General features: G+C 39.8%; 1 protein-coding gene across 2 annotated transcripts in view; it reads left to right on the forward strand.

Moving 5' to 3' along the window:
- The first annotated feature begins 6,949 nt into the window (after positions 1 to 6,949).
- The window catches only part of CPB2 (carboxypeptidase B2), a 60,616-nt gene continuing 42,693 nt past the window's right edge, over positions 6,950 to 24,872 (forward strand). The window contains exons 1-2 of one of the 2 annotated variants that reach the window (XM_047723469.1): positions 6,950 to 6,964; positions 7,653 to 7,756. In XM_047723469.1, the coding sequence (XP_047579425.1) occupies positions 7,683 to 7,756 (74 nt within the window). In that variant the 5' untranslated portion in view covers positions 6,950 to 6,964; positions 7,653 to 7,682. Of the gene's footprint in view, positions 6,965 to 7,638; positions 7,757 to 24,872 lie in introns of those variants that run through there. The other variant, XM_047723470.1, reaches the window with a different exon arrangement.

Raw genomic sequence — 24,872 nt, forward strand, 5'->3', positions numbered from 1 at the left:
TTAAGCCATACCAGAGGTGAGTAGTGACATATCATTGTGGTTTTAATTTGCATTTCCTCAATAACTAATGGTGTTGAGTGTGTGATTACTGGCCATTTGTATATTTGGGAAAGTGTCTATATAATCTGCCTTTTGAAAAAAATTTTTTATCTTACTCTTGATTTGCAGGTGTTCTTTATATATGTTTGAATCAAATCCCTTATACACAGTATGTTTTGAAAATATTTTCTCTCAGTTCATAGCTTGTCCTTTCATTTTGTTGAAAGTGTCTTTTGAGAAACAAATGCTTTTAATATTGATGAAGTCCAGTTTTTCATTTTCTTTTGCTATTTGTGCTTTTTTATGCTCTATCTAAAAAATCTTTGCCTGACTCAAGTTCTTTGGGTTCAGCCATAAGAAGCCCCCCACAGGAAAACAAAGGAAAGGAGGAAAGTGAGGTCAGAATTATTTTTCTTCTAGCTCCTTCCCTGCAAGATTAGGAAAAACTGGTTGAATCTCTCAAGGAGAAGTCACAGTTCCTGTCTGTGAGCCTTCTGCCTATGGCTCTATTTCCAGGTTCTTATCCTTTCACTGCCTTGTTGTTAACTTGTCTTGGTGTACTCAATGATCTTTTGTAATTTCCCTATATCCCACTGACATCAGTGTAAATAATACTTTTATTAAACTGCCCACAAATTAACTGAATTGAGTGTACCATCTTGCAATATTCACCAGGAAGTCTTCTTGGGTTCCACAAAACATTCAGACTCACAAAACCTTCACCAGCCTCCTTTAGCACCATTCACTTAGAGATGTGTAAGCTAGAAACCAAAGCTTGACACAAGGCAATGTCAGGAGTTCCTCTTGCATTGAGCAGTTCTTGGAGGAGTCCCTAAAACAATCCACACAGATTGCCAGTCTCCCCAATGACATTTCAGTGTGAAGGAATGAGATTTACATTGGGCAGGTATAAGAATCACCTTGGCTTAGAAGCCCCATGCCCCCAGTAGCCAATCTTCTGTAACTGGGTTCCTGTAGAGACATGCCCAGATACAAAAGTCACCACATTCAGAGAAGTCTAAGGCTGTGATGTCCCAATCAGCTCATTTATGGTCTCCCCTAGCCCAGATACAATTTCCCCTGCAAGGGATATTTCTACCATAAACAATAACACCTTAAACTTAGTTGACATGTTACCTTCATCAAGTTCTTAGGGGAACAGATAAGTGAAAGTCACATTTTCATACAAAAACATCTGTTCCCTACTGGATCACAGGCTATATATTCTCTGTATCTCCTTTGGTGTATTTAAACTATCTTGGAAAATGGTAGTATGCTAAAATCTGCCCTATGTTTTTATGCATTTGTGCTTGTATTTCTATCACATTTTGTTTTATATTTTAGTGGTTTTTTCAACTCATAATGTTTAATGACTGTTATATATTAGCTATACCTGTTATCAATTCTAATTGATCTTTGTTCTCTTTATGCTTTTGTGTTGATTGAACTTGCTTTGTTTGATCTGAACACTACCAACTTTAAAAAAATTAATAGACTATTTTTTTAGAGAAGTTTTAAATTTACAGAAAAGTAGATCAGAAAATACAGAATTCCTACAGTTTTCCTCATTATTTCCATCTTTGTGGGGTTTGATTTGTTACAATTGATTAATCAAATTGATACATTATTAACTAAAATCTATCGTTTACATTAGGGTTACTCTTTGTGTACCTTCTATGGATTTAACCAAATATGATGACATGTATCCCTCATTATAGGGTCATACAGAAGAGTTTCAGTGCCCTAAAAACCCTCTGTGTTCCACTTATGTATCCTTCTTTCCTCCCCTCAACCCGGTGCAACCACAGATCTTACTGTCTCCAGCTTGACCTCTTCCAGAATGTCATATACAATGCAGCCTTTTCAGATTGGCTTCTTTCACTTAGCAACATGCTTTTAAATTTCCTCCATGTCTTTGTGTGGCTTGATAGCTCATTAGTTTTTATTGCTCCATGCTAGCTTTTGTTTCTGTTTTGTTGATGTCTCATTCTACATACCTCTTATCTTTAGCTTTTATAAATCATCTTACTTTAGGTGTAAACCTATAAAAAGTGCAGACTGGGGCGCCTGGGTGGCTCAGTGGGTTAAGCCGCTGTCTTCGGCTCAGGTCATGATCTCAGGGTCCTGGGATCGAGGCCCGCATCGGGCTCTCTGCTCAACAGGGAGCCTGCTTCCCTCTCTCTCTCTCTCTCTCTGCCTGCCTCTCCATCTACTTGTGATCTCTCTCTGTCAAATAAATAAATAAAAAATCTTAAAAAAAAAAAAAAAGTGCAGACTGGCCACCTGCTACTGGGGGGAGAGGCAGGAGACCTGAGAGCTTTCTCCTATGCTGCTGAAGGCTGAGGGCGGAGAGGAAAGTTGAGGGCAGATCCTGAGGCAATCAGACCCCAATCCCTCCAAAAGAGAAGGACCTGCTCCTGTTTTTAAGTAATTTGAGACTGTGATAATAACATCTAATGAGAATAACAGCAAAGCCTAAACCCGATCCACTGCAGCCTAGATTGGCTCAATCCTTTACCCTAGTGGCCTGACAAGGAAGATATATGACCATTCTGGGCATAAATACTATTTATTTATAGTCCATACTATCATTTTATACATAATATCTCAGATTCAATTTTTTAAAAAACTGTAAGTGAAAAAGCAAGAGCATGTGACCTAACTTTAAGAGAGGAAATGGTTTAAAAAAAAAAAAAAAGATACAGAAATTGCTGTGTATGAGCAGCAGTGAAAAGAAAACTAAAAAAAAATCTGAGTACAAGTGTCAGATATGAAAAACATGATATGGAAATGAAGAATTATTTCAATGGACTTATCAGCAAACTGAAATAGCAGGGAAATGAAGAAGTGAACTAGAAAGTATAACAGCCAAAGCACAAAGAGAAAAAGAATAGCTAAGAAAGAAAACACAGAACTTTTCTAGTTATTTTTGCTGTTTAAAAAAAATACTGTGAACTTAATGGTTTAGGTTCACACTTCCACAATCAACTGACTTTATGTAAAAAAAAGAAAAACTGACAAAGTGATTCCACAGAGAAAAGAAAGTCTTTAGGAAATGGTGTGAGAAAAACTGGATGCCATAAGAACTAAAGAACCTCAATTCCTGCCTCATACCGCACACAAAAATTAATTTGAGGTGGATTCTAAGCCTAAAAGTAAAGACCAAAACTATAAAGTTTCAAAAACAGTTTGAGGACTTTGAATTAGTCAAAATTTCTTGAACAAGACACAGAAGTACCAATCACCAAAGCAAACTGATAAATTGGACTGAACCAAAATTAAAAATGTCTGCTCTTCAAAAGACACCAATAAGAAGACAGTGAGCCACCAAAGGGCAAACAACATTCACAAAACATATATCTGATCAAGTAGCTATATCCAGAGTATATAAAGAAGTCATACAAGTTAGGATAAAAAGTTATGACAAAAAGAGGAACAACTGAATTTTTCAAAATGGTCAAAAGACTCTAACAGATACTTCCCAGAGGAAGATATATTAATAATATTTCTATCCAACAAAGGACTAATGTCCAGAATGTAAGTAGCTCCTACAAATCAATAGTGAGACAAACAGTATGACTAAAAATCAAGCAAACGATCTGAACACACACACACACAAACACACACATGTGCATGCGCACAGCCAAAAAGTAAAGAAAATGTTCTCATCATTAGTCATCATAGAAATGTAAATTAGGGACATCTGGGTGGCCCAGTCAGTTAAGTGTCTGCCTTCAGCTCAGGTCATGATCTCAGGGTCTTGGGATGGAGCCCCATATCCTGCCCCTGCTCAGCAAGGAGCCTTCTTCTCCCTCTTTTTTGTCCCTACCCCCACCCACCCCTGCCAGTGCTTATGCTCACGCTCTCTCTCAAACAAATAAATAAATAAAATCTTAAAAAAAAAAATGCTGAGCAAAATAAACATGACACAAAGGAGTACATGCTCTAAGCCATAGACTGGATGTTTATATCCTCCCCATCCCTCACACATATGTTGAAGCTTAATCCCCAGTATGCCAGTGTTTATATGGAGCTTCTGGGAGGTGATTAGATCATAATGGTGGATCTCTCATGAATGGGATTAGTGCCCTTATAAAATAGACCCATCGAGCTCTCTCACTTTCTGCCATGAGCTTTCTCACTTTCTGCCGTGTGAGAATATGGCAAGAAGGCAGCCATCTATGAACAAGGGTGTGGATTCTCACCAGACACTGAATCTGTGCCCTGATCTTGGACTTTCCACTTTCCAGAACTGTAAGATATAAATGTTTGTTGTTTAAGCTATTTAGTCTATGGTATTCTGGCTGTAACACCCTGAACTGACTAGGACAATATATGATTTCATGTAGTTCTAAAATAAGCAAAATTAATCTATGGTGATAAAATCAGAACAGAGGCTGCTAGAATAAAGGGGAAATTGATTGGGAGGGATATGAAAGAACTTTCTGGAATGATGGAAATCTTCTATACTCGAGAGAGGTGTGGGTTACTCAAGTATATGTGTTTTTCAAGACTAATTTACTCAAACACTTAAATCTGTGCATTTTAATATATGTACCTCGGTTTTAAAAAGATAGTGCCTATTGTAGAGGGCACGGATTGCATGGAGCACTGGATGTGGTGCAAAAATAATGAATATTGTTATGCTGAAAAAATAAAAAATTAAAAAGATAGTGCCACTGCTGCCTAGGACTGGTTTATAAGCATCTACTGGTTTGTAGGAGACAGAGGAGTAACTAAGCTAGGAGTGACTAAGCCGGTAACTAAGTTAAGTCATCTTTACTGGTGACTAGATCTTTGAAAGCCATGACATTATCATGGTGTAGAAAAAACAAAAGCTAGTTTAAGACAGTGTTCTGGATTGGAAACCCAGGGGCTGCTTGGACGCTTGTGGAGAATGGAGAAAGGTAAGCATAGAAGGTGAAAGGCAGGAAAGGAAAACAAAAGACTTCAAAATGAGCCTGCAAACTAAGGTTCCAAATTACAGAAGAAATCAAATGCTAAGAGAGGCAGTCAACACAATCAATACTCAGAGCATGAATTCATCTCAAATACAACTAATCCTTTAGCTCAAGTCTAACACAGACTTTAAAATAAGTATCCTAAGTATTGTCAGCAAGAGCTCAGAAGGAACCATACCTATTAAAAATTAAACAACAAAATGCTTTAAAATGATATTTAAAAATACTGATACAAAAGCAGAATGGGGGTGTCTGGGTGGTTCAGTAGGTTAAGCAGCTGACTTTGGCTCAGGTCCTGGGATTGAACTCCCCAACAGGCTCTGCACTCAGTGGGGAGTCTTCCTCTCCTTCTCCCTCTCTCTCTGCTCCTCCCTGAATGCATGATTTCATTCTCTTCCTCTTGCTAATAAATAAAATCTTTTAAAAGATAAAAATGGATAAATGTGAAAAAAGCAACTGTAAAAGTTGGAAAAGATTCATAAAGTTATTTAAAAAAAAACCACACAATTACAAGACATCCTGAACTCTGCTCTTATTTTAGATGCTCGTGTTCAATTCCAAGGCATCTTACTATTTCTCAGTCACAATTTCTCCAATAAAATTTTTTGATGGATTAAAAAAAAAAAAAACACTGGTCAGTTGACTATGTAGCCTAAACTAAACACAAAGAATGAATTTGTGAATTTGAAGATGGTCCTGAGAAATTCTTGCCCAGGATTCAGCATACAGAGACACAGACTATGATTTTTAAAAACATGAAAAGACAGTTACAAGACATGGAAGGTAGATCAAGGAACTCCAAAGGGAGCCCCTAAAAAGCACTAGCAGATAATAGCTGAAGAAATAATAAAATGGTGTTCCCAGGTTGAAGAAATATCTAAATCCTTGGATCAAAATCACATTCCCTGTACCAAGCTAGATAATAAAAAATAAATTCATATCTCGACAAGAGTAATGGGGCTGAAGAGGATTAAAGATAAAGATAATCCTTAATCCCTTAAAAGTCATCTAGTAGGAAGAACAGCTGATCTCTAGGGGAACAAGACATGACAGCAGATTCCTACCTTACTGCAGTAGATGCCAGAAGACAACGGAAGAACTATCACTAGAAGGTCACATTTGGCTAAACTAGTCTTTGGAAGTGAGGGCAGAATGAAATTCTCGTCCAACAGATGGAGCGCAAGAGAATCTACCACCAACAGATCTTCACTAAAGCAACTTTTCAAAGACTGCCTCAGCAAGAAGAAATGTAAACCCGAGAGGAGACAGGATAAAACTAAATAGGGAGCACCAAAATGGATAAAATTTGTTAGTAAACTGCCACTGTTGATTGTTATTTTAAAGTTACTTTTTGTGTTTAAAAAAAAACAAGGTAAAAGCCCTTGGCTTAGTTTTTCCTCACTCCCCTCAGTGTAGTTATGTCACTCATTAAAAACATGTGTTTTTGCTTGTATTCATTTTATTTACTTGTTGGTTTTGAGTAAGTGAAAAAAATACTGTGATTCTAAAATTCTGTGGTATTTTTGAATTCTGAAGTATTCGAAAATGTTTACTCAAAAAAGCATCCCTCCTCCCATCTCATCTACCCTGTTCTTATTCCTTCACCTTTTCCACTCAGTTTTTCTACCTACCTGCTGTAGGTAACCACAGTCTAATGGATTTCTGGTCTAGTCTTCTCATGTATCTTTCTCTAAAAGTGGTCAGATACATGTGTATATCCATTTTCTTCTTCCTTCCTATATAAGAGGTAGTTACAGTGGTGCCACCTTCATCCATTAAGTATGTTTTAATAGCTTTAAATCACAGAGAGAAAAGTTTGAAATCTCAATCCTTTCCTTCTCAGAAGTCTGTTGTGGGAAGTTTTTTTTATTTTGCAGATTTGCCTGTCCTGTCCTCAAGAACATTCTAATCCACTGACCAGTGGGAATTTGGAGATAATACCTGGGCTTCATCCACTTACAGAGGTAAGCTGTAGCCTCATACAAGACAAAATGTTGTAAGTCAGATGCTACCTTCAGAATGACATGTGATGAGCTTTGATTTAGATAATGGCTCTTATGGTGACCTTTCCTAAATAAACATGATTCAAAGCAAGCTGATTTTTTTTTTCTTTTGACCAGAGAACTCTCTAGGACATAATATTCCTATTCTCCTATAGGTGGGCCCATCACTTCATATGAACAAAGAAAATTTTCTTTAAATGGAGATACTATAATCCTCCATACAAGCTCTTCTTCTCAGCCTTGTAAGAGCCACAAAGCTGAGAAACTCACCTTCTGTGTCTTCATCTAAGTTGAAAATGTTGAAAAAGACAGAGACAAGGGAAGACCTCTTTCTACTCCACGGGAGACCTCCCACAACATGGTTTACAGCCATGAATCAATACTCTAGGGCTATTTTTCTTCAAAAAAAACAGACACATTTCTGCAACATTACTGTACTTTTATTCTCGATCTCGTCTTCCCTGAGGAGTTAAATATCTTCTAGAGAGTCGAACGTAAGAACAACTCTCATTGTACTTTATTTTTTAAGGGTGAAAATAGAAGCTGAGTCAATTGATCACAGAAATGAGAGGGAACATGCCATTATATTTTAACCAGTGTGTAAAGAAGGCTCTTATGTAACCAGTCATCCTGGCCCTTCTCTCCGGAGAATTTTGTTTTTCAGCAAATTGCTGTTGGGATGAAGCTTTATAGCTTTGGAGTCCTCGTAGCCGTCTTCCTCTTGTGTGAGCAGCATGTCTTCGCTTTTCAGAGGTAACCTAATAGAACCTTAAATAGTGGGCAGCCATTTTCCTCACTTGTTTGCCCCACATGGAATCTAGTCAGTGCACTAACCTGGGGAGCAAAATGTTAAATGTTTGAAGGTCAGCTCTTTCAGAAACTTTCCATGTTGCCCTGACAAATAGTACATTTCAGTGTAATAAGGCTATCACTAGATTCAGGGTCTTTTTTTTTTTCTTTCTTTTCTGTCTCGACTTTTATTACTGAGAGAAAGCTGGATGATATGTGTATTCAGTGGCTAGGAAGATTAAAGAAACAGAAGCTTTTATAAAAATAATTATATATACTCTAACACATCATTTACATTTTGGTCATTTACATTTTTTGGTCATCATACACAAAATATATTAACTGGGTAATTTGTATTAACTATGAATAATACAACTATGAGTAACTGAATATTTTCCTCTTGTACATAGAACAGAGGAAGGAGAGGAAGGATAAGGTATGAAATAGGAGGTTTAGGTTATGCATGGGTTTTCACAAGAGATAAGAAAGGAAGAAGACTTATGTTATAAGGAACACATATATGAACATATCTAATTCTTATTCTGCTTAGTTGAGTGATTCCCTAGAGAGTTCTTACTATAAACTACTTAGAAGAGTACAAATGGATCTTGTCTTCTAACATATATAATATATGGTAAATATCCCCAGCTACGTGTAATACTGTGATGTATTTACTAGTGAACTCGTAGACTTTTAAAATTGGCATTATTTCATTTGGAATTATCTTATTTTTTTTTCTTTGTTTTGCTTCTGTGGTTCTTTTCTTCTCCAATTACCTCTAAGACAAAAGCCTCTCCCAATTTAGTGAATAGTAAAGAGTGAAAAAATCAACCAGGGACAGGAAAATTCTGTCAGAAATACTTACCTCGGGGCTGGGTGGCTCAGTCGATTAAGTGTCCGCCTTCGGCTCAGGTCATGATCCTGGGGTCTTGAGATCAAGCCCTGTGTGGAGCTCTCTGCTCAGCAGGGAGCCTGCTTCTCCCTCTCCCTCTGCTCCTCCCTCCCCTCCCCTTTGTACAGATTTGTAAAATCTGTACAAAAAAAAAATACTTTTCTGAGTCAGAAAGAGCCATGGGATAGCATTTAAGAAAACAGAGCTTGACTTGAGAGCCTGATGCTGTGTTTGTACATCATCACTGGTTTTTTTTTGTTCAATATGATTGTCAAGTGTCATTCAATGAGGTCCATCACCAAATAATGATTGTTACTGAATTGACATGGGAGTCAGATTGCTGGAGTAACTGGTGACCTATATCTTTATGTGTTATCAATAAATAAGATGCCTATAATTTCTAAGGTCCTTGCCAGTTCTAATATCCCATAACTTGGTGATTGGCTTTAATTAAAGGTAGGGGAGAGGGAAAGAGGAAATCTGGTATCAACACGTCAGGTTGGGAACGGTAGACACTGGCAGTATCATCCACAGAGAGGGGAAAGGGAAGGAACTCATGATTATTATTATTTGTGCTGCCGAAGCGAGCACGGAACTCATGATTATTTAGCACCATGTGTTACCTCACGCACTGGGCCAGGCACTTAGTAATGCCATCTCTTTAAATGCCTACAATCCTACACCCTAGGAATCTTGATGGCGACATCTTACAGAGAAGGAAACTGAGCCCTATAGGAAGGATAAATCATTTGTCCCAAACCAAACAGTAAAGGTAGAGTTTGGATTCAAACCCATGTTCGCCTCATTTCAACTCGCTTCCCTGAATTGCATTGCCTGTAAAATCTGGGAATTAGGAAGAGAGCTCATCTGATGGAGGTCGGATTTAGTCACCGTGAGTCTGCAGAGAAGACAGGCCATCCAGAGTGCAGCCTGGGAGAGGGCCGGGCTGGAAGTTCAGTGTCAAGGGCCTCACCGGGCAGCGGGTCTTTGGTGGCGTGGCTCCGCCCCTTGGCAGTTGGCGGCTGCAGAGCCTGGAGGGCTCACCCACACACCACCGCCTGGATCAGATCATGAACTGAACTCCTAGATAAGACGATCCTTAGCGAGATACTTCAAAAGCTTTACCATGTCGCTTCAAAATGAGGAAGCGCGTAACAGTTTAGTGAACTAAATATGCAAATAAAGGACTTACACACACACACACAAATAGCAAAGAAATGAATGAGAATATTTCTTCAGGCACGGCTTTTCTTACTGTTCTTGCTTCAGCGTATATTTTGGAGTCTGATCAATACCTATGCTTGAAGGGGGGAATAAGAATACGGCTATAATTTAACCAATCACATGGTATTGAAAATATTGTCTGTGTGTATTGGGGAAGGGAGACTTGCCGCTCTGTGGGCAGATAAATACCTGATTCCTCCGTCCAATGTCTCCACTAGAAAAAACATTCCAAACTCTTCTTTCTGTGAGTACAAACAATTTTTATTAACCAACTGTTTCTGAGCTCTGCTTTTCCAGGAACAGCCCATTACTGAAGCTAAACGGGAAACCTAATTTCATTCAGGGTGAGAGACTCTGATGAATTATTTCTGGGGGCAAGAATACAATTGCTCCTTAAAAAGAGCTTATGGGCTGGCTTTTCCCTAAAACTGTTCTCTGTTACTGTTTTCTTGTCGTGATCATTTTCCTAACAACACTTTGTCTTCAGGCGATCTCTTTACTGGCTGATTTGTAGGTGCATTTTGAGATGTCTCATCCCTGAAATGCCCCCACCTGAGAACAAAAAAGTTTTAAAGGCATTAAGACCATATGCCAAAGAGAAAAGCAGCCAAACAAACAAACACCAAAACATTGTCTCCGTAGTCACTTGCTGTTCAAAGCCAAACTGCAAAGGGCAAAAATAAAACCCTAGCAAGAACCTTGTCAACAGAGACATTCATTGTATTGGGCTCTGATGAGCTAAGGGCAGCCTGTCAGTGGAGGCAATTTATTTGAAATAGGAAAGTGGGGGAAAGTACGGAAAGAAGGAAAAAGAATCAGGAGAATGGTTGAGGAGAGAGGGTTTCTGAATTATTAATAGACCACAGGACTTGATCCTTCTGTCAACTTCATATACTATCTGCCATCTGGAGACCCGTTTATCGTCTTTCCCTTAGCTCCCCCTGATATATTATTTTCATCTTAAAGAACAGGGCACTGGTGGTCCTAAAGCGTCGTGATGCATAAAACAAAATCGCAACCTCGGGCACTCTTCAACTGTTCAGAGGCATCTCACCAGCTTTTCAAATTCAAAAATAATCTTGCAGAACTATGGCAAATGTGAGCCTCCTCCTGTAAACGTAGCAGGGGACAGAGCTTGATGAAAATCTTCATATTCTTAGAGGGGAAGTGACAGAGGAAACGTTGTCTGGTATTAAAATCTCCAGATCTGGAAATAGCCCCAGAGCTGCCTCTTAGAAACTCAGTTTATTTTTTTTGTGTAAAATGACCTGTTATCTCACTGTGCTTACACTTTTCCCTATTCGTTATTTGGTGCAAGACTTTTTTTTTTTTTTTTAATTTTCAGCGGGCTATTTGTTAAATCCTCTACCACTATCACTTCAGAGATGCAATCAAAACATTTCTTTAGGGATCCCTGGGTGGCTCAGTCATTAAGTGTCTGCCTTCGACTCAGGTCATGATCCCAGTGTCCTGGGATGGAGCCCCACATGAAGCCCCCCATCAGGCTCCCTGCTCAGCAGGAAGCCTGCTTCTCCCTCTCCCTCTCCCACTCCCCCTGCTTGTGTTCCTTCTCTCTCTGTCTCTGTCAAAGAAATAAATAAAATCTTCAAAATAAAAAAAATTAAATTAAATTAAATTTAAAAAAATATTTCTTTATTTTCTCGTCTCCCTTTGCCCCATTGCGTTCCATGTGGTGGAGTAATCTTTCTCTACTCCTACATGGAATGTGTACAAATTCTGACTTTTTAGTCCACTCTTAAGTAACTGTTAATTTTAGGGTCCTGTTAACATGCAAACAATCTCAATTTAGAAACTAAGTTTCAGGTCCATTCAAGGTTTATTCAAAGGTCAGTCTTTTTTTTTTTTTTTTAAAGATTTTATTTATTTATTTGACAGACAGAGATCACAAGTAGGCAGAGAGGCAGGCAGAGAGAGAGGAGGAAGCAGGCTCCCCGCTGAGCAGAGAGCCCGATGCGGGGCTCGATCCCAGGACCCTGGGATCATGACCTGAGCCGAAGGCAGAGGCTTTAACCCACTGAGCCACCCAGGCGCCCCTCAAAGGTCAGTCTTTACAAGGAAACAACCCCTCACCCCCTCTCCATACACACACCTTACTCTTCTTCCTTTTGCCTTTTTCTTGGGTTTTAACTTCTTAGGAATTTTTCAGATTCCTTTGCTGAGGAATTCTCCAGACCAGGGATAGATGGCATCTCTCACTAGGTAGCCCATTGTGACTCTATGTTTCACCCCTAGGGATCTTACATTCACCCCCACATTCTTATCCCTGTAGGCGGCGCTATCTGACACCATCTGAGTTATAACTACGTGCCCATGAAGTATTTCTTCTTTTGATTTTAATTACTGTCCATCCAACCAGGGACCAGCCACGTACATGGTTAGCTTCCTTGGGAACAAACCAGGAACAAGCCAGGCACCAGTCCTTGTGTCTCTCAACTTGAGGAAACATGTTCAGACTCTCCGTTACCCTCCTTGGAAGTCTTCCCTACTAGGTAGAGATGAGGGAAGTAACACCCCCAAATTCCATCCCCTTCGGGAGAAAGGGTACTGACAGAAATGTAATAACTTGCTCCAAAGAAATATTGACACAAATCTTCTTTCTCCACTCTGACCACTAGCTTCTTTCTGATGAAGGGGGCATCGAGTCAGGAAACTGAATTTCAGAAACTAAGTTCTACGTAAGGTGACCTGACTGACCCTCATCCCATTTCCTGGTTCTATTGTACTGGTGCTTGGGCCAAGCAGATGGAAACAGGAAGATCCAGCTCACCACAGCTGGAACCCGGATACATTAATATATTTTATGGTGCATTTTTACCCTCCTAATTTTAGTCCTCCCCATTTCCCAATTTACTTTTCTATATTTCCTGAAATTTTTTCTCCTTAAGAAAGAGGCCCCATAGGGATTGGGATGCCTGGGTGGCTCAGTTGGTTAAGCTGGTGCCTTTGGCTCAGGCCATGATCCCAGGGTCCTGGGATTGAGTCCTGATTCCGGCTCCTTGCTCCTCGGGGAGCCTGCTTCTTCTCTCTTCTCTTCTCACTCTGCATGCTGCTTATGTGTGCTCTCTCTCTGATAAATAAATGAAATCTTTTTATAAAAAGAAAGAGACCCTTTGGGATAACACATTTTTTCTTTTTTTTCCTCTTTTCTGTTGACTAAATTCAGTCAAATCCACTAGAAAAATGCCCTTATCTTCTAGTCAACACAATCCTTCCCTTATGTGGGATTGAAATTTAGCCTATTTGAATAACGGAGAGCTCATTACTGTGTAAAAGGGCATCCCATTTTGTTGTTAGCTTAAGCTGTTAGGAAGTTCACTCTCAAATTATGATTTACTTATATGAGTTGCCACTTCTTTATATTTCATACCAAAAGAGAGCTCGGACTTCTTCACTCTTTGGCTCAAATTCCCCAGATGGGGCCCAATGACTTTATAAATTAGGGCCACAATCCTGACCCCAGTTTTTGAGACCCTCTGTGGTCAGGTCCTGCCTTGCCCATTCATCCTGGTTTTATTTCCTGGTTCAGCCTGGCAGAAACCCCATATTCCTGCCCACCCAGATCACTTGCTCCGCTTTTGCTTTTCCACTGATGTATCAGAGCCAGTTTTTTCTCCAATTCATTTGCCAAATTTCTACTTATCTCAGTCTAATGGTGTAACTTCCCCCTTCACTTACCAGATCCTGACCATCTCAGAAGTGCGGCTCAAAGTGTCTCTATTCTCTGATGGCTTCAGCCCCAAATAACTTCTGACTCTGTATTCTTATAACAGAGAATACAAACTCATAAAGCACTTTACATGTTTTATCCCAGATAGTAGACCTTTGTATTTGTCGTCAGTTAGTTTCCCCAGGAAGCTGTCTCTGAGATAGAGATTTGCATTTAGGAAGTCTCCTGGAAAGCGATCTTGGGACCAACAGTGGTGCAGGGATGAAAGAAAGAGAACTGGGATGAGGAGAAACTGAAAAATGATGCAGTCACATGAAGCCCTGGGATCCCTAAAGCCAGTTGTCCTTGCAGGGTTGTCCCAAGCTGGGGTATTATATGAGTCTTTGGAGGTGGGCTGTACCTGGGAGGAGGCATGACCTTGGCAACATGTCTTTCTTCGGTCAAGGAAAATTCCTGGAAAGGGACTTGAGTGACAGCAGCCAACACTCGCAGAATCTGGGAAAATGAGCATTCATTCCTGGTTGGGGACCTGGGAAGCGCAGCATAGCATCTCCTATAGTCCTGCCCTTGTGCCACTCAGATCGATCTGCTTCCAAAGCAAGCTTTGGGAGCAGCTCCTCTGGATTCTGGTTGCTCTATTTTGCTGGAAGAAATACACAAGAGGAACATCAGTGGGATGAACTACAGCCCACCACAGCTATACCTAGTCTTGAGATGATAACCAATACTCGTTTTTTTCCTTTTCTCCTATCCATTCTGTTTCCCCTTCACCAGCACTTACCATGGTCTAGGTGGCTTACCTGGTGAGATGACCCAGCCCCTTGACCTTCAAGGGTCTGAGCCTCCATTCACCATGTCTTTTTGGACCTTGACTGTTGCATCTGTCCATATACAACAAAATTGGACAAGCGAGTTTTACAGAATGCCTAAGTTTATCATCTGTGTACCAGATGTATTCTTCCCTGCCAGCTTAACTGTGTGAATGCAGCCCTCAGCATCCTCCTGATGATCAAGGTCACCTACCCCTTCCCGCATAACTCCTCTCCTTCCTGATAATCTTTAGGGCCGAGGAATCTGAAATGACTGGGTAGCAGCAACCGCTGTCAGTTTAATAAGACTCTTGCCATGACTTTTGTGGGAGATTTTCTCTTCTGGGAAGCAGATCTTTTAAATTTATAGAGACATAGTTGTAGTTTGCAAGTACGAATCCCCCTTATTCACCTGGAATGGTGGTGAATAAAGCCGCTTCAACTTGGTGCCCGGAACCAGGTGTTCTAACTTGTGGGGACACTGCACCATATAATGATTATTGATTTAAAACTGCATCCTGGAACGCATTGCCCCTTTCCAAGCTAGCACCTCAGCTAATCCATTCTTATTTCTGTATGAGTCTAGCAGCTTCTGCATGGTGTGGTATGTAATATGCCCAGTGGATCCCATGGTAATGTGCCCATTCTGTACCTCTCTTGTTGTAAAGCGGATCCCTGAATCAGATACAGTGTTAGGTGGGATCCTTTGTGGATCACACACTATATGGTAACATCCTTGTACGGTAACGTTAGTTGAGGCCCTGCAGGTAAAAGAGGCAAATCCAGACCCAGAGTGGAAAGGACCCAAAGTAGGCAATTTCTCACCAAGTTTTGCTTGGTTTCTTCGTGGAATGGTGCTGATTCAAGGGCTTAGTTTTGGTTTCTGTTGCTGTCAAGCTGGACATTTGCCAGCAGCAGGTGCTCTATCAACCTTGGTGAGTAGGAACCCATCCTGTCGACCATGCAAAACCTCATCCTTGCCATCAAGGCTATTCTTTCATGTGCCTTAGTGCCAGCCCTGGGGTGACTGTTGACAGAAGCTGGCTGACATCAACTGACTAATCATTTTGTTTACATAGTTACTCAGTGCCTATTGTTTGGTGGGTGTTCTCTGTTAGGTGTTACAAAGATCTCCACACTTTGTTCCCACTTCCTTTCTCCTCCAAGAAGCAAACACCAAGATGGAATTAGACGTACAAGAAATGTATTCAGAAAAATGCTGGAGAGGAATAAATGAGGAAGGGACAACAAGAGGCTCTCGGGAAAGACATACTGCAATGCTGGTGTAATCCCTGTGTAGGAAAAAGGGAAGGAAGGAAGGTGGAATACAGAAGGTCTTAGATTGTAGTGCAATTCTAAGAAAACTTTTGCAAAGTTGAGATGATAGTTCTTGAGCTAATGTCATCTATCAGAAGAGCCCTTCCCCCGCCACCCATCTTTCAGTAATGAGCCTGTCTTGGTATCCCTACCATGCTCAGTTATTAGCTGGAAGCAGCTAGTGAAAAATAAGGCCTTAGCATTAACATAGAGACAGAACTCAAGCACAGTAGCTGGGACCTTCCATCAATTACACATCTTCGAGTTGGAGGTCTTAGAGGTGTGTTCTCATGGCTACTATACTGCTCCATTAGCTGATCCACATGTAGCATGTGTCAATATAAGTTGAGAGGAAGGGCCACCTACTCATGCACCTCGCTTGTGTCCCCAGATCCTACCTGTACCTGATCCCAGATATATCAGTTCTAATGATGGATTTTTAGTTGGCCTGCCCAACCTCAAGACATGACAAGTGTGTGAGTTTCCTGTTGCTACTCTAACAGATTAACACAAATCAGAGTCTTAAAACTTCACAAATGTATTATCTTACATTTCCATTGTTTAGATATTAAAAATGGGTCTCACTGGGCTGAAATCAAAGTTGGCCACCACTGTATTTCTTCTCTAGAGGGTTTGATGGGAAAATCTGTGTCCTTGCTTTTTCCATTTCTAGAGGCTACACTCATTCCTTGGCTTACAACCCCAAACTTTTATCTTCAAAGCCAGAAAAGGCAGGTTGAATCCTTCTTGCACTGGATCACTCTGAACTATTCTTAGACCAAATCTCCCTCTGCATCACTCTCTGTCTCCCTTCTCCACTTTTGAGAATCTTTGAAAGATCACTGTGCTTATCCAGATAATCCAACTTAATTATGCCATCTCAAAATACTTAGCTATATTTGCAAAGTCACTTTTACGGTGTAAGACAACAGGTTCACAGGTTCTTGGGATTAGGACATGGGCATTTTAGGGGGCCATCCATCTGCCTACCACAGTAAATATGACAAAACCCAGCTCATGATGGGTGAGACTGGCTCTATAACTACTTGTTACCCATGGCCAGGCATTCCATTTCTACCAGGGCCCAACAGCATGTCAGAAACTGTTTTTGAAAGGTGTGTAGTTCTCCTTTGCAGATGTCGTGGCCTTGCTGTAGGTATCTACATTGTGATTCTCCTGTTGGGACATGCCAAAACCTCTAAGTGGCATCTTTTCCCACCCCAGACATTTCTAATCCTTTATGGCCTGCCCAGGCCATATGGCCCAATGACCGGGGCTCTTGTACCACAGCCTGAACCTTTCTGCTCTGGGCCTCTCCATCACAGAGATGATAGTCTTTCCTGACACCCAATAAATGGGTTGAAGCAGTATTCCAAATGAGGTATATCCCAAACCCAAGAGACTCACCAGAAACTATGTTCCTTTCTTCATCAGGAGAGATATAAATTCTGTCCTTAATTTGGAGGGAATTTCCCAGCCTATCCCAGATCTCTAGACCTTTAACATTTCCCTAGTATGACAGTCCCCTGAATCTTTATGATATTAGCACCCCCCCCCAAACACACACACACACACACACACACACACTCACAACCTTGGGAGCACATGTACCTCCAACACACCTGGTATTTCTTGCTCACCTGATCCAAGATTGATGTGATATCCTTGATATCATAACTTGGGATATCCAGACAGGCTAGTTAGCAGAAAAACTAAGTCAAGCTGAAGCAAGATTCCCACTGTGTACTGGTGATTGTACCAAGTAGATTGTTTGTGGTTCTTTTTTCTGATACAGGCAGCCTGCTCTACAGCTGAATACTGTATACCTAAGACTCTGCCCAGCCAAGATACCGCACTGAGCAAAGTGGCTCCAATTTGTCCCTATTTGGTAGAGTCTGGATTGTATACTGTCATCCACTAGGACCCATCTGGTTTTTGTGAAAGCCAGACTAATGAATTTAAAGTGGATTTGTGGAAACCACCATCCTTGCATCTTTTGGTCTTTAAGGGTGACAATAATATCTGCCATTTCTCTCAGAATGCTTCTTTGGTTTGTTTGGGTTTTTTGGTTTCTCCTGGGTGAGGGTGAGGGGGCACAGTTTCACCTGTTGGCTTTTCCGACCATTATAGCTCTTACTTTACAGGAAAGGAACTGACATGGGGGTTCTACCAATTACCCTGTGTGTCCATCTCAGTTTTACGTTTGGGGACCAGGGAAATGATCATAGGGGTAGGGGAGGTCCATAGACCCAGTGCCTCCACCAAGAGCTGGACCTACACTAGGATTCCAGACCTCCAGGTGTCAATGTCAGCCTGGATCTTGCATCCAAAAGACCTCAAAATGATTGAGTATTTCCCTTTCTGCAGTGTGCAGAGTTCCTGAGTCCATTTTCCATAGGTTTCTTTGGGAAGGAACAGAGGAAGTCATTATCATATACCCTTTCTATACTGTTGCAGGGTCTTTCCTTGTGGGGATTTGCCTCCCCACTTCAGGAAAGAGATTCTGAGCCTAAGAACTAGGTCTAAGAAGCTACATCTGGAAACTGGGCAATGCATTGTGACTCTTGGTGGGGATAGCGGTCCTTAGCTTTTCTCATATTCATCCTTGATTTGTTTCAATTGTAAAGATTGAGCAATACTTTTGTTGGCTGCCATTTATCTTGCCCTTGAGAACTCTATGTTCTCTTAAACTAACTCTAAGCTTTCCATGGGTCATTTTCTTCTGGACCCAACTTGTCAAGTATAGTTAAACACTGCCACCTGGCTTCTATTGTGTAACAATTCATCACCCCCATTGCTACTGGGGAGCTCAGTCCTGTAATGTCATCTCTTACATTCAGCCCTCAGAATCTACTCCCACCTCACCTCCTACCCCCAACCCCCAAGGTTAAGTCATGACATAATCTGACTGCACAAGGGCTGAGTATGTTAATAAAGGAGAGGGACTATATCCTTAAAGAGGTGTACTTGCCCAAGGTACAGGGTTTGACATTCTAGTTAGATCCTTGGGAGGTGGTGCTAATTGGTGCCAGGATGTTTTTTGGAAACTTAGAGAAAACAGTGGCCTACATTTAGTGAACTAGAAATGTCAGAGCTATTATGGCAGATGAAAGAAAAAATTTTTAGAAATTCCTAGAACAGGACATGCTTGAATGAAAATATTATGAAAGACTAGAAAACCCATTATATTCCCCTGATGGGTTCAGAGAACATTCGAAAACAACAAGGAATGTTCTAGCAAAAGGGTCATCAGCAGTATAAGATGCTTGGCAGTGGCCTTTTCACAGAGTAACTTTGTAATAGTTTTTCCCCCTGATTAAAGAAAATAAGCGTTCTTCTTGGTTAATCAGTAATAGGGAAAGGCATAAAATTGGGGAGAGAAACACTGAAATTTCATCACCCTGAGGAAATGTCATTAACATTTTGGTGATCATTCTTTCCCATGTTTCTCTATACATTTATATACACCCTTGTGTAATTTTACATTTGTCAAATATTGGATCTTCTACTGGAACTATAGAGTCCTTTCTTTTAAAAAACAATCTAATTTCCTCCCCTACTTCTCTCACCTACCCAGTCTTTTAACGGCCATCCCCCACCACCCAAATCGATGTTAACTATGTGCTGCTTATTCATTCATCACTTTTCTCCTGCCTTCAACACCTATGACTTTCCTTTTTCTTTATTATTTATTTTTTTCACTAAAATGAGGTAATATTTTATAGACTTCTTCATAACTTGCTTCTTTCTCTTAGAACATCATGTAAATCTCTGGCAAGTTAACTGTTACAAATCTAACTCATTCTTTATAATGGCTACAAAGCATTCCGGAATGTGCAGACATTACCATTATTCAATAATTCTGTTACTGAGAAGCGTTTATGTGGTTTCTGGGTATTGTTACCATGAATGATCCTGCAGTAACTACCCTTGGACATATTTCCTTAAGCGCTGGTTGAATAACGTACACTGAAACTGTACCAGGGATTGACATAAAATTTCCTAGTATCTTTTTTTTCTGTGAGCCAGTCTTTCCCTTTTCAGAAAATCAAGACTCCATAGGCTTATTTCCAGAATTTAAATCTTTTAATCAGGATTTCTAAAATAAAACCACCCCCCAGTCTGCTGTCACAGTTATTCCCATAAATCACAAGTGATGTCCTTTTCCTAACTCCTAACTGCCTACAAGACAAGGACCAGATTTCTCAATGTGCATTCAAAATCTTCTCTAGAGGAGAACCAATTAATTTCTGTTTAGCTACGATCATATCCCACTTGGCAACAACAGACAGTTTGCTACTTCCCCAAGAGTGCCTTTTTGTCTCATGCCACAGGGTCTTTCCACACTCTAATTTACCCAATCATCTCTTCCATAAATCTTTTGCTAATAATGACAAGCATAAGTTGTCATAACCTCTTCTGTACTTCCAGAGCTCTTGTTATATTTTTTAAATAAAAAAATTATTTGGAATATTTTTAGATTTACAGAAAAGTTGCAGGAAATTACAGAGAGTTCCTGAATACTCTTCACTCAGTTTCCCCTACTGTTAGTGTCTCACATTACCATGTTATATTTGTCAAAACTAAAAATCCAACATTGTTAACACTATTACTATTACCTAAACTCCAGACTTTATTGGATTTCATCAGTTTTTCCACTAATGTCCTTTTTCTGTTTCAGGATCTAATCTAGGATACAATGTTGTATCTGGTCATCATGTTGCTGATACTCAATTTATTAAATATATAGATAGAGAGAGAGAGTCCAGTTTTTTATTTATTTCTGACAGGGGAGTAAACCTAGTTCTTATTTCTCCATCTTGACTAAAAGCAAAGTCAAAGATTTTGTTTTGTTTTGTTTTTGCTTTTTGTTTTGTTTTGTTTTGAGAGAGAGAGAGAGAGAGCGTGAGCAGGGAAGTGAGGAGCAGAGAGAGAGGGAGGGAGAGAGAGAATCTCGAGCAGGCTCCATGCCCAATGCAGAGCCTGATGTGGGATAGATCCCACAACCCTGAGATCATGACCTGAGCCGAAATCAAGAGTCAGACACTCAACTAACTGAGCCACCTGGTCACCCCAAAGTCTAAGATTAGTTTTATTTATTTTAATTTTTTAAAAAGACTTCATTTATTTATTTGAGAGAGAGAGAAAACATGAGCAGGGGGAGGGACAGTGGAAGAGGGAGAAGCAGACTCCCAGCTGAGCAGGGAACCTGATGGGAGGCTCTGTCCCAGGACCCTGAGATCATGATGTAAGCCCAAGGCAGACACTTAACTTACTGAGCCACCCAGGCACCTGTTAAGATTCGTTTTAAATAAAGAACAAAATATTTTCTTTGTGATTAAAATAATATTTATCCCACATTTCAAGGATAATATTTGTCTAAAAATAAAAGAAAAAATTCTTTAAGTTAAAAATGGGCCCCCTCTGGCAAATGCCACCAATATAGCTTAATTTTAATTCAAATAAAATAGTTACTTAGAGGTATACTAGAAATTTGAGAATGCCATCGCTATTAACAGATTCCACATATATCTGCAATTCCTCACCTTACCGCTTCCATTCTCTATTACCCAAATCTCCCTCACCTGCAAAAGTGGATAGAGAGCTGCATGTATGAGAAAATTAAGAAATGCTTTCCCTTTTGATTAGGTGGTATGTAAAAATAAAGTCAATCTACATTGATTCACACCAATCTATTGCCTTGGCTTTCCAAGAATTGCTAAGCATCCCCTATGGCCCTAGCAAGCATTGTAAGGTAGAAAGAAATATGATAAAGGAAAAGTGAGAAAACAAATTGAACCAGGTGTTTTAAAACTTAAAAACTTAAAAAAGAATCTATTGATGTAATTCATCACATTAAGAGATGAAACTAGAGGGGCACCTGGGTGGCTCAGTGGGTTAAGCCGCTGCCTTTGGCTCAGGTCATGATCTCAGGGTCCTGGGATCGAGTCCCGCATCGGGCTCTCTGCTCAGCAGGGAGCCTGCTTCCCTCTCTCTCTCTCTCTCTCTTTGCCTGCCTCTCTGTCTACTTGTGATCTCTCTCTGTCAAATAAATAAAATCTTAAAAAAAAAAAAGAGATGAAACTAGAAAACTAGAAAATCATAAAAATATATGATTAAGTCCACATCCATTCCTTATAAAAACTCATAGCAGAGTAGAAGGAAATTTCTTCACTGTGATAAAAAGCACCTACAAACCCCGCCACAAGCATTTTTTTAAATTTTTTTTATTTTTTCAGCATAACAGTATTCATTGTTTTTGCACCACACCCAGTGCTCCATGCAATCCGTGCCCTCTCCAATACCCACCACCTGGTGCCCCCAACCTCCCCCCCCACCCCTTCAAAATTCTCAGATCGTTTTTCAGAGTCCATAGTCTCTCATGGTTCACCTCCCCTTCCAATTGCCCTCAACTCCCTTCTCCTCTCCATCTCCCCTTGTCCTCCATGCTATTTGTTATGCTCCACAAATAAGTGAAACCATAAGCATCATGCATTTTATTTCCACTTCTTTTCAACACTATACTGCAGGTCCTAGTCAATACAGTCAGGCAAGAAAAAAATTCCACAAGCTTTGAAATGAAAGAACCAAATTTAGTATGAGCAGTTGTAATGATTTCTTGCAAAGAAAAACAACAACAACAAAGTATCTATATTAAAATGATCAAAACTTCCAAGGGACCTGGATAGAAAATAAATATCTAAAAATTTATTTTGTTTCTATACCTCAACAAGAAACAACTAAGAGGTAGAATACTAAAAACTACCATTTATAAAAGAAAAAAGAGATTTGCTAGAATATAAAAATATGCAATATTTTTATAGATAAAATTATAAATTTTTTTAAGGTTATTAAAGAATGCCTAAACCAGAAGACAAATCTATTGTACTAATGATAAGGATACTCAGAATCAGGAGAATGTCAAATCTCCCAAATTATTGATTTATAATAATATTAATCAAAATCCAAACTTTTTTCATGGAACAATAACAAGCTGATTTTTTTTTAAACTCAAATTCAATTATTAACATATAACATATTATTTGTTTCAGGGGTACAGGTCTGTGATTCATCAATCTTACACAATATTCAGTGCTCACCATAATACATACCTTCCCCAACATCCATCACCCAGCCACCGTATCCTCTACACCCCTCCCCTCCAGCAAACCTCAGTTTGTCTCCTAAGATTGAGAGACTCTTATGGTTTGTCTTCTCTGGTTTCATCTTGTCTCATTTTTTTCCTCTCTGATTTTAAAAATTTACTTGGAAAAGCAAAATATCAAACCAAGAAAATCTCTAAAAAGAACTAGACAAGGGAGAGGGGAAGCAGGAGTTTATCCTGTAGGTTGTTAAGTTTTAATATGAAGCTATGATCACATAGATGAATGGTTTCAGCCCAAAGATAGACAAGTAAATCCATGGAACATAAAAAGATGCAAGAAATAGGGGCACCTGGGTGGCTCAGCCATTAGGCGTCTGCCTTCGGCTCAGGTCATAATCCCAGGGTCCTGAGATCGAGCCCCACATCGGGCTCCCTGCTCAGTGGGGAGCCTGCTTCTCCCTCTTCCAGTCCTTCTGCTTGTGTTCCCTTTCTCACTGTGTCTCTATCAAATAAATAAATAAAATATTTTTAAAAAGAAGAAGAAAAAGATCCAAGAAATAGACCACTCCACATAAGTAAGGGTAATCCTTGATTATCCTATATAACTAATGTGCCCTGAAATAGCCTGACTTGCCACAACAGAGGTTTCTTTCTCACTTGTATCACCAATTAATGAAACCATCTGGCTTTCTCTCACCCTCTCCTCCAAGCTGGAAATCTGGGCTGCTTCCCTACTGCAACGTCTTGGGGTTCTTTGCTTCTAGTCTCAGGGTAAGAGAGCACATAGCACATAAAGCCCCCCACCTGCTCTTAACTGTGCACATCACTCCCTCCCACATTTCCATTGTTAAGAACTCAGGCACACGGTCTCAACACAACTGCATGGAAGGCTAGGAAATGTGGTTTCTTTGTGTATCCCCAGAAACCAAAAATGATGTGATGAACTAGCATTGTTTCTGCCAAAGAGTACGAAAACTTATACATGACAGAACTGGCATAGCTGATCCCTGGGGAAAGTATTAATGATTAATAAATGAGTCTAAGAAGGAAAAAAAGGAACTCAATTCCCTCTTTACACCACACACAAACAAATAATTTTCAAACGGATTTAAAAACTTAAATAAGAAAGACAAAAGAAAAAACTAGAAGACAACCTACTGAATGGGAGAAGATATTTGCAAATGACATATCTGATAAAGGTTTACTATCAGAAATATATGAAGAACTTATTACAACAGAACACCAAAAAAGTAGAAACCCAAACAAACCCCCAAATCCAATTAAAAATGGGCAGAAGACATGAACAGACATTTCTCCAAAGAAGACATGCAGATGGCTGACAGACACATAAAAAATGCTCAACATCACTCATCATCAGGGAAATGCAAATCAAAACCACAATGAGATATCACCTCACACCTATCACAGTGGTTAAAATAAAAACCAAAAACAGTAAGTGTTGGCAAGGATATGGCAAAAAAGGAACACTCATGTGCTGTTGGTGGGAATGTAAACTGGTACAGCCACTGTGGAAAACAGTATAGAGATTCCTCAAAAAATTAAAAATAAAATTACCATATGCTCCAGTAATTCCACTATGTATTTACCCAAAGAATATGAAGACACCAATTTGAAAAGATGTACACACCCGTATGTTTATTGCAGCATTATTTACAATAGCCAAAATTATGAAAGCAGCCCAAGTATCCCTCAATAGATAAATGGATAAAGAAGATACAGTATTTACCTATATGCTATATATGGAATATAATGTACAATGAAATATTATTTTTTATAATTTTTATTGTGTTATATTAGTCACCTTACAGTATATCATTAGTTTTTGATATAGTGTTCCGTGATTCATTGTTTGCGTATAACATCCAGTGCTCCATGCAATACGTGCCCTCCTTAATACTGGGTTCACCCATTCCCCCACTCCTCTTTCCTTTAAAACCTTCAGTTTGATTCCTGGAGTCCATAGTCTTTCATGGTTTGTCTCCCCCTCTGATTTCCCCACTTTCAGTTTTCCCTTCCTTCTTCTA

The sequence above is a fragment of the Lutra lutra genome, chromosome 3 (genome assembly GCF_902655055.1).
Source record: "Lutra lutra chromosome 3, mLutLut1.2, whole genome shotgun sequence".
In the NCBI taxonomy this organism is placed as follows: Eukaryota; Metazoa; Chordata; class Mammalia; order Carnivora; family Mustelidae; genus Lutra; species Lutra lutra.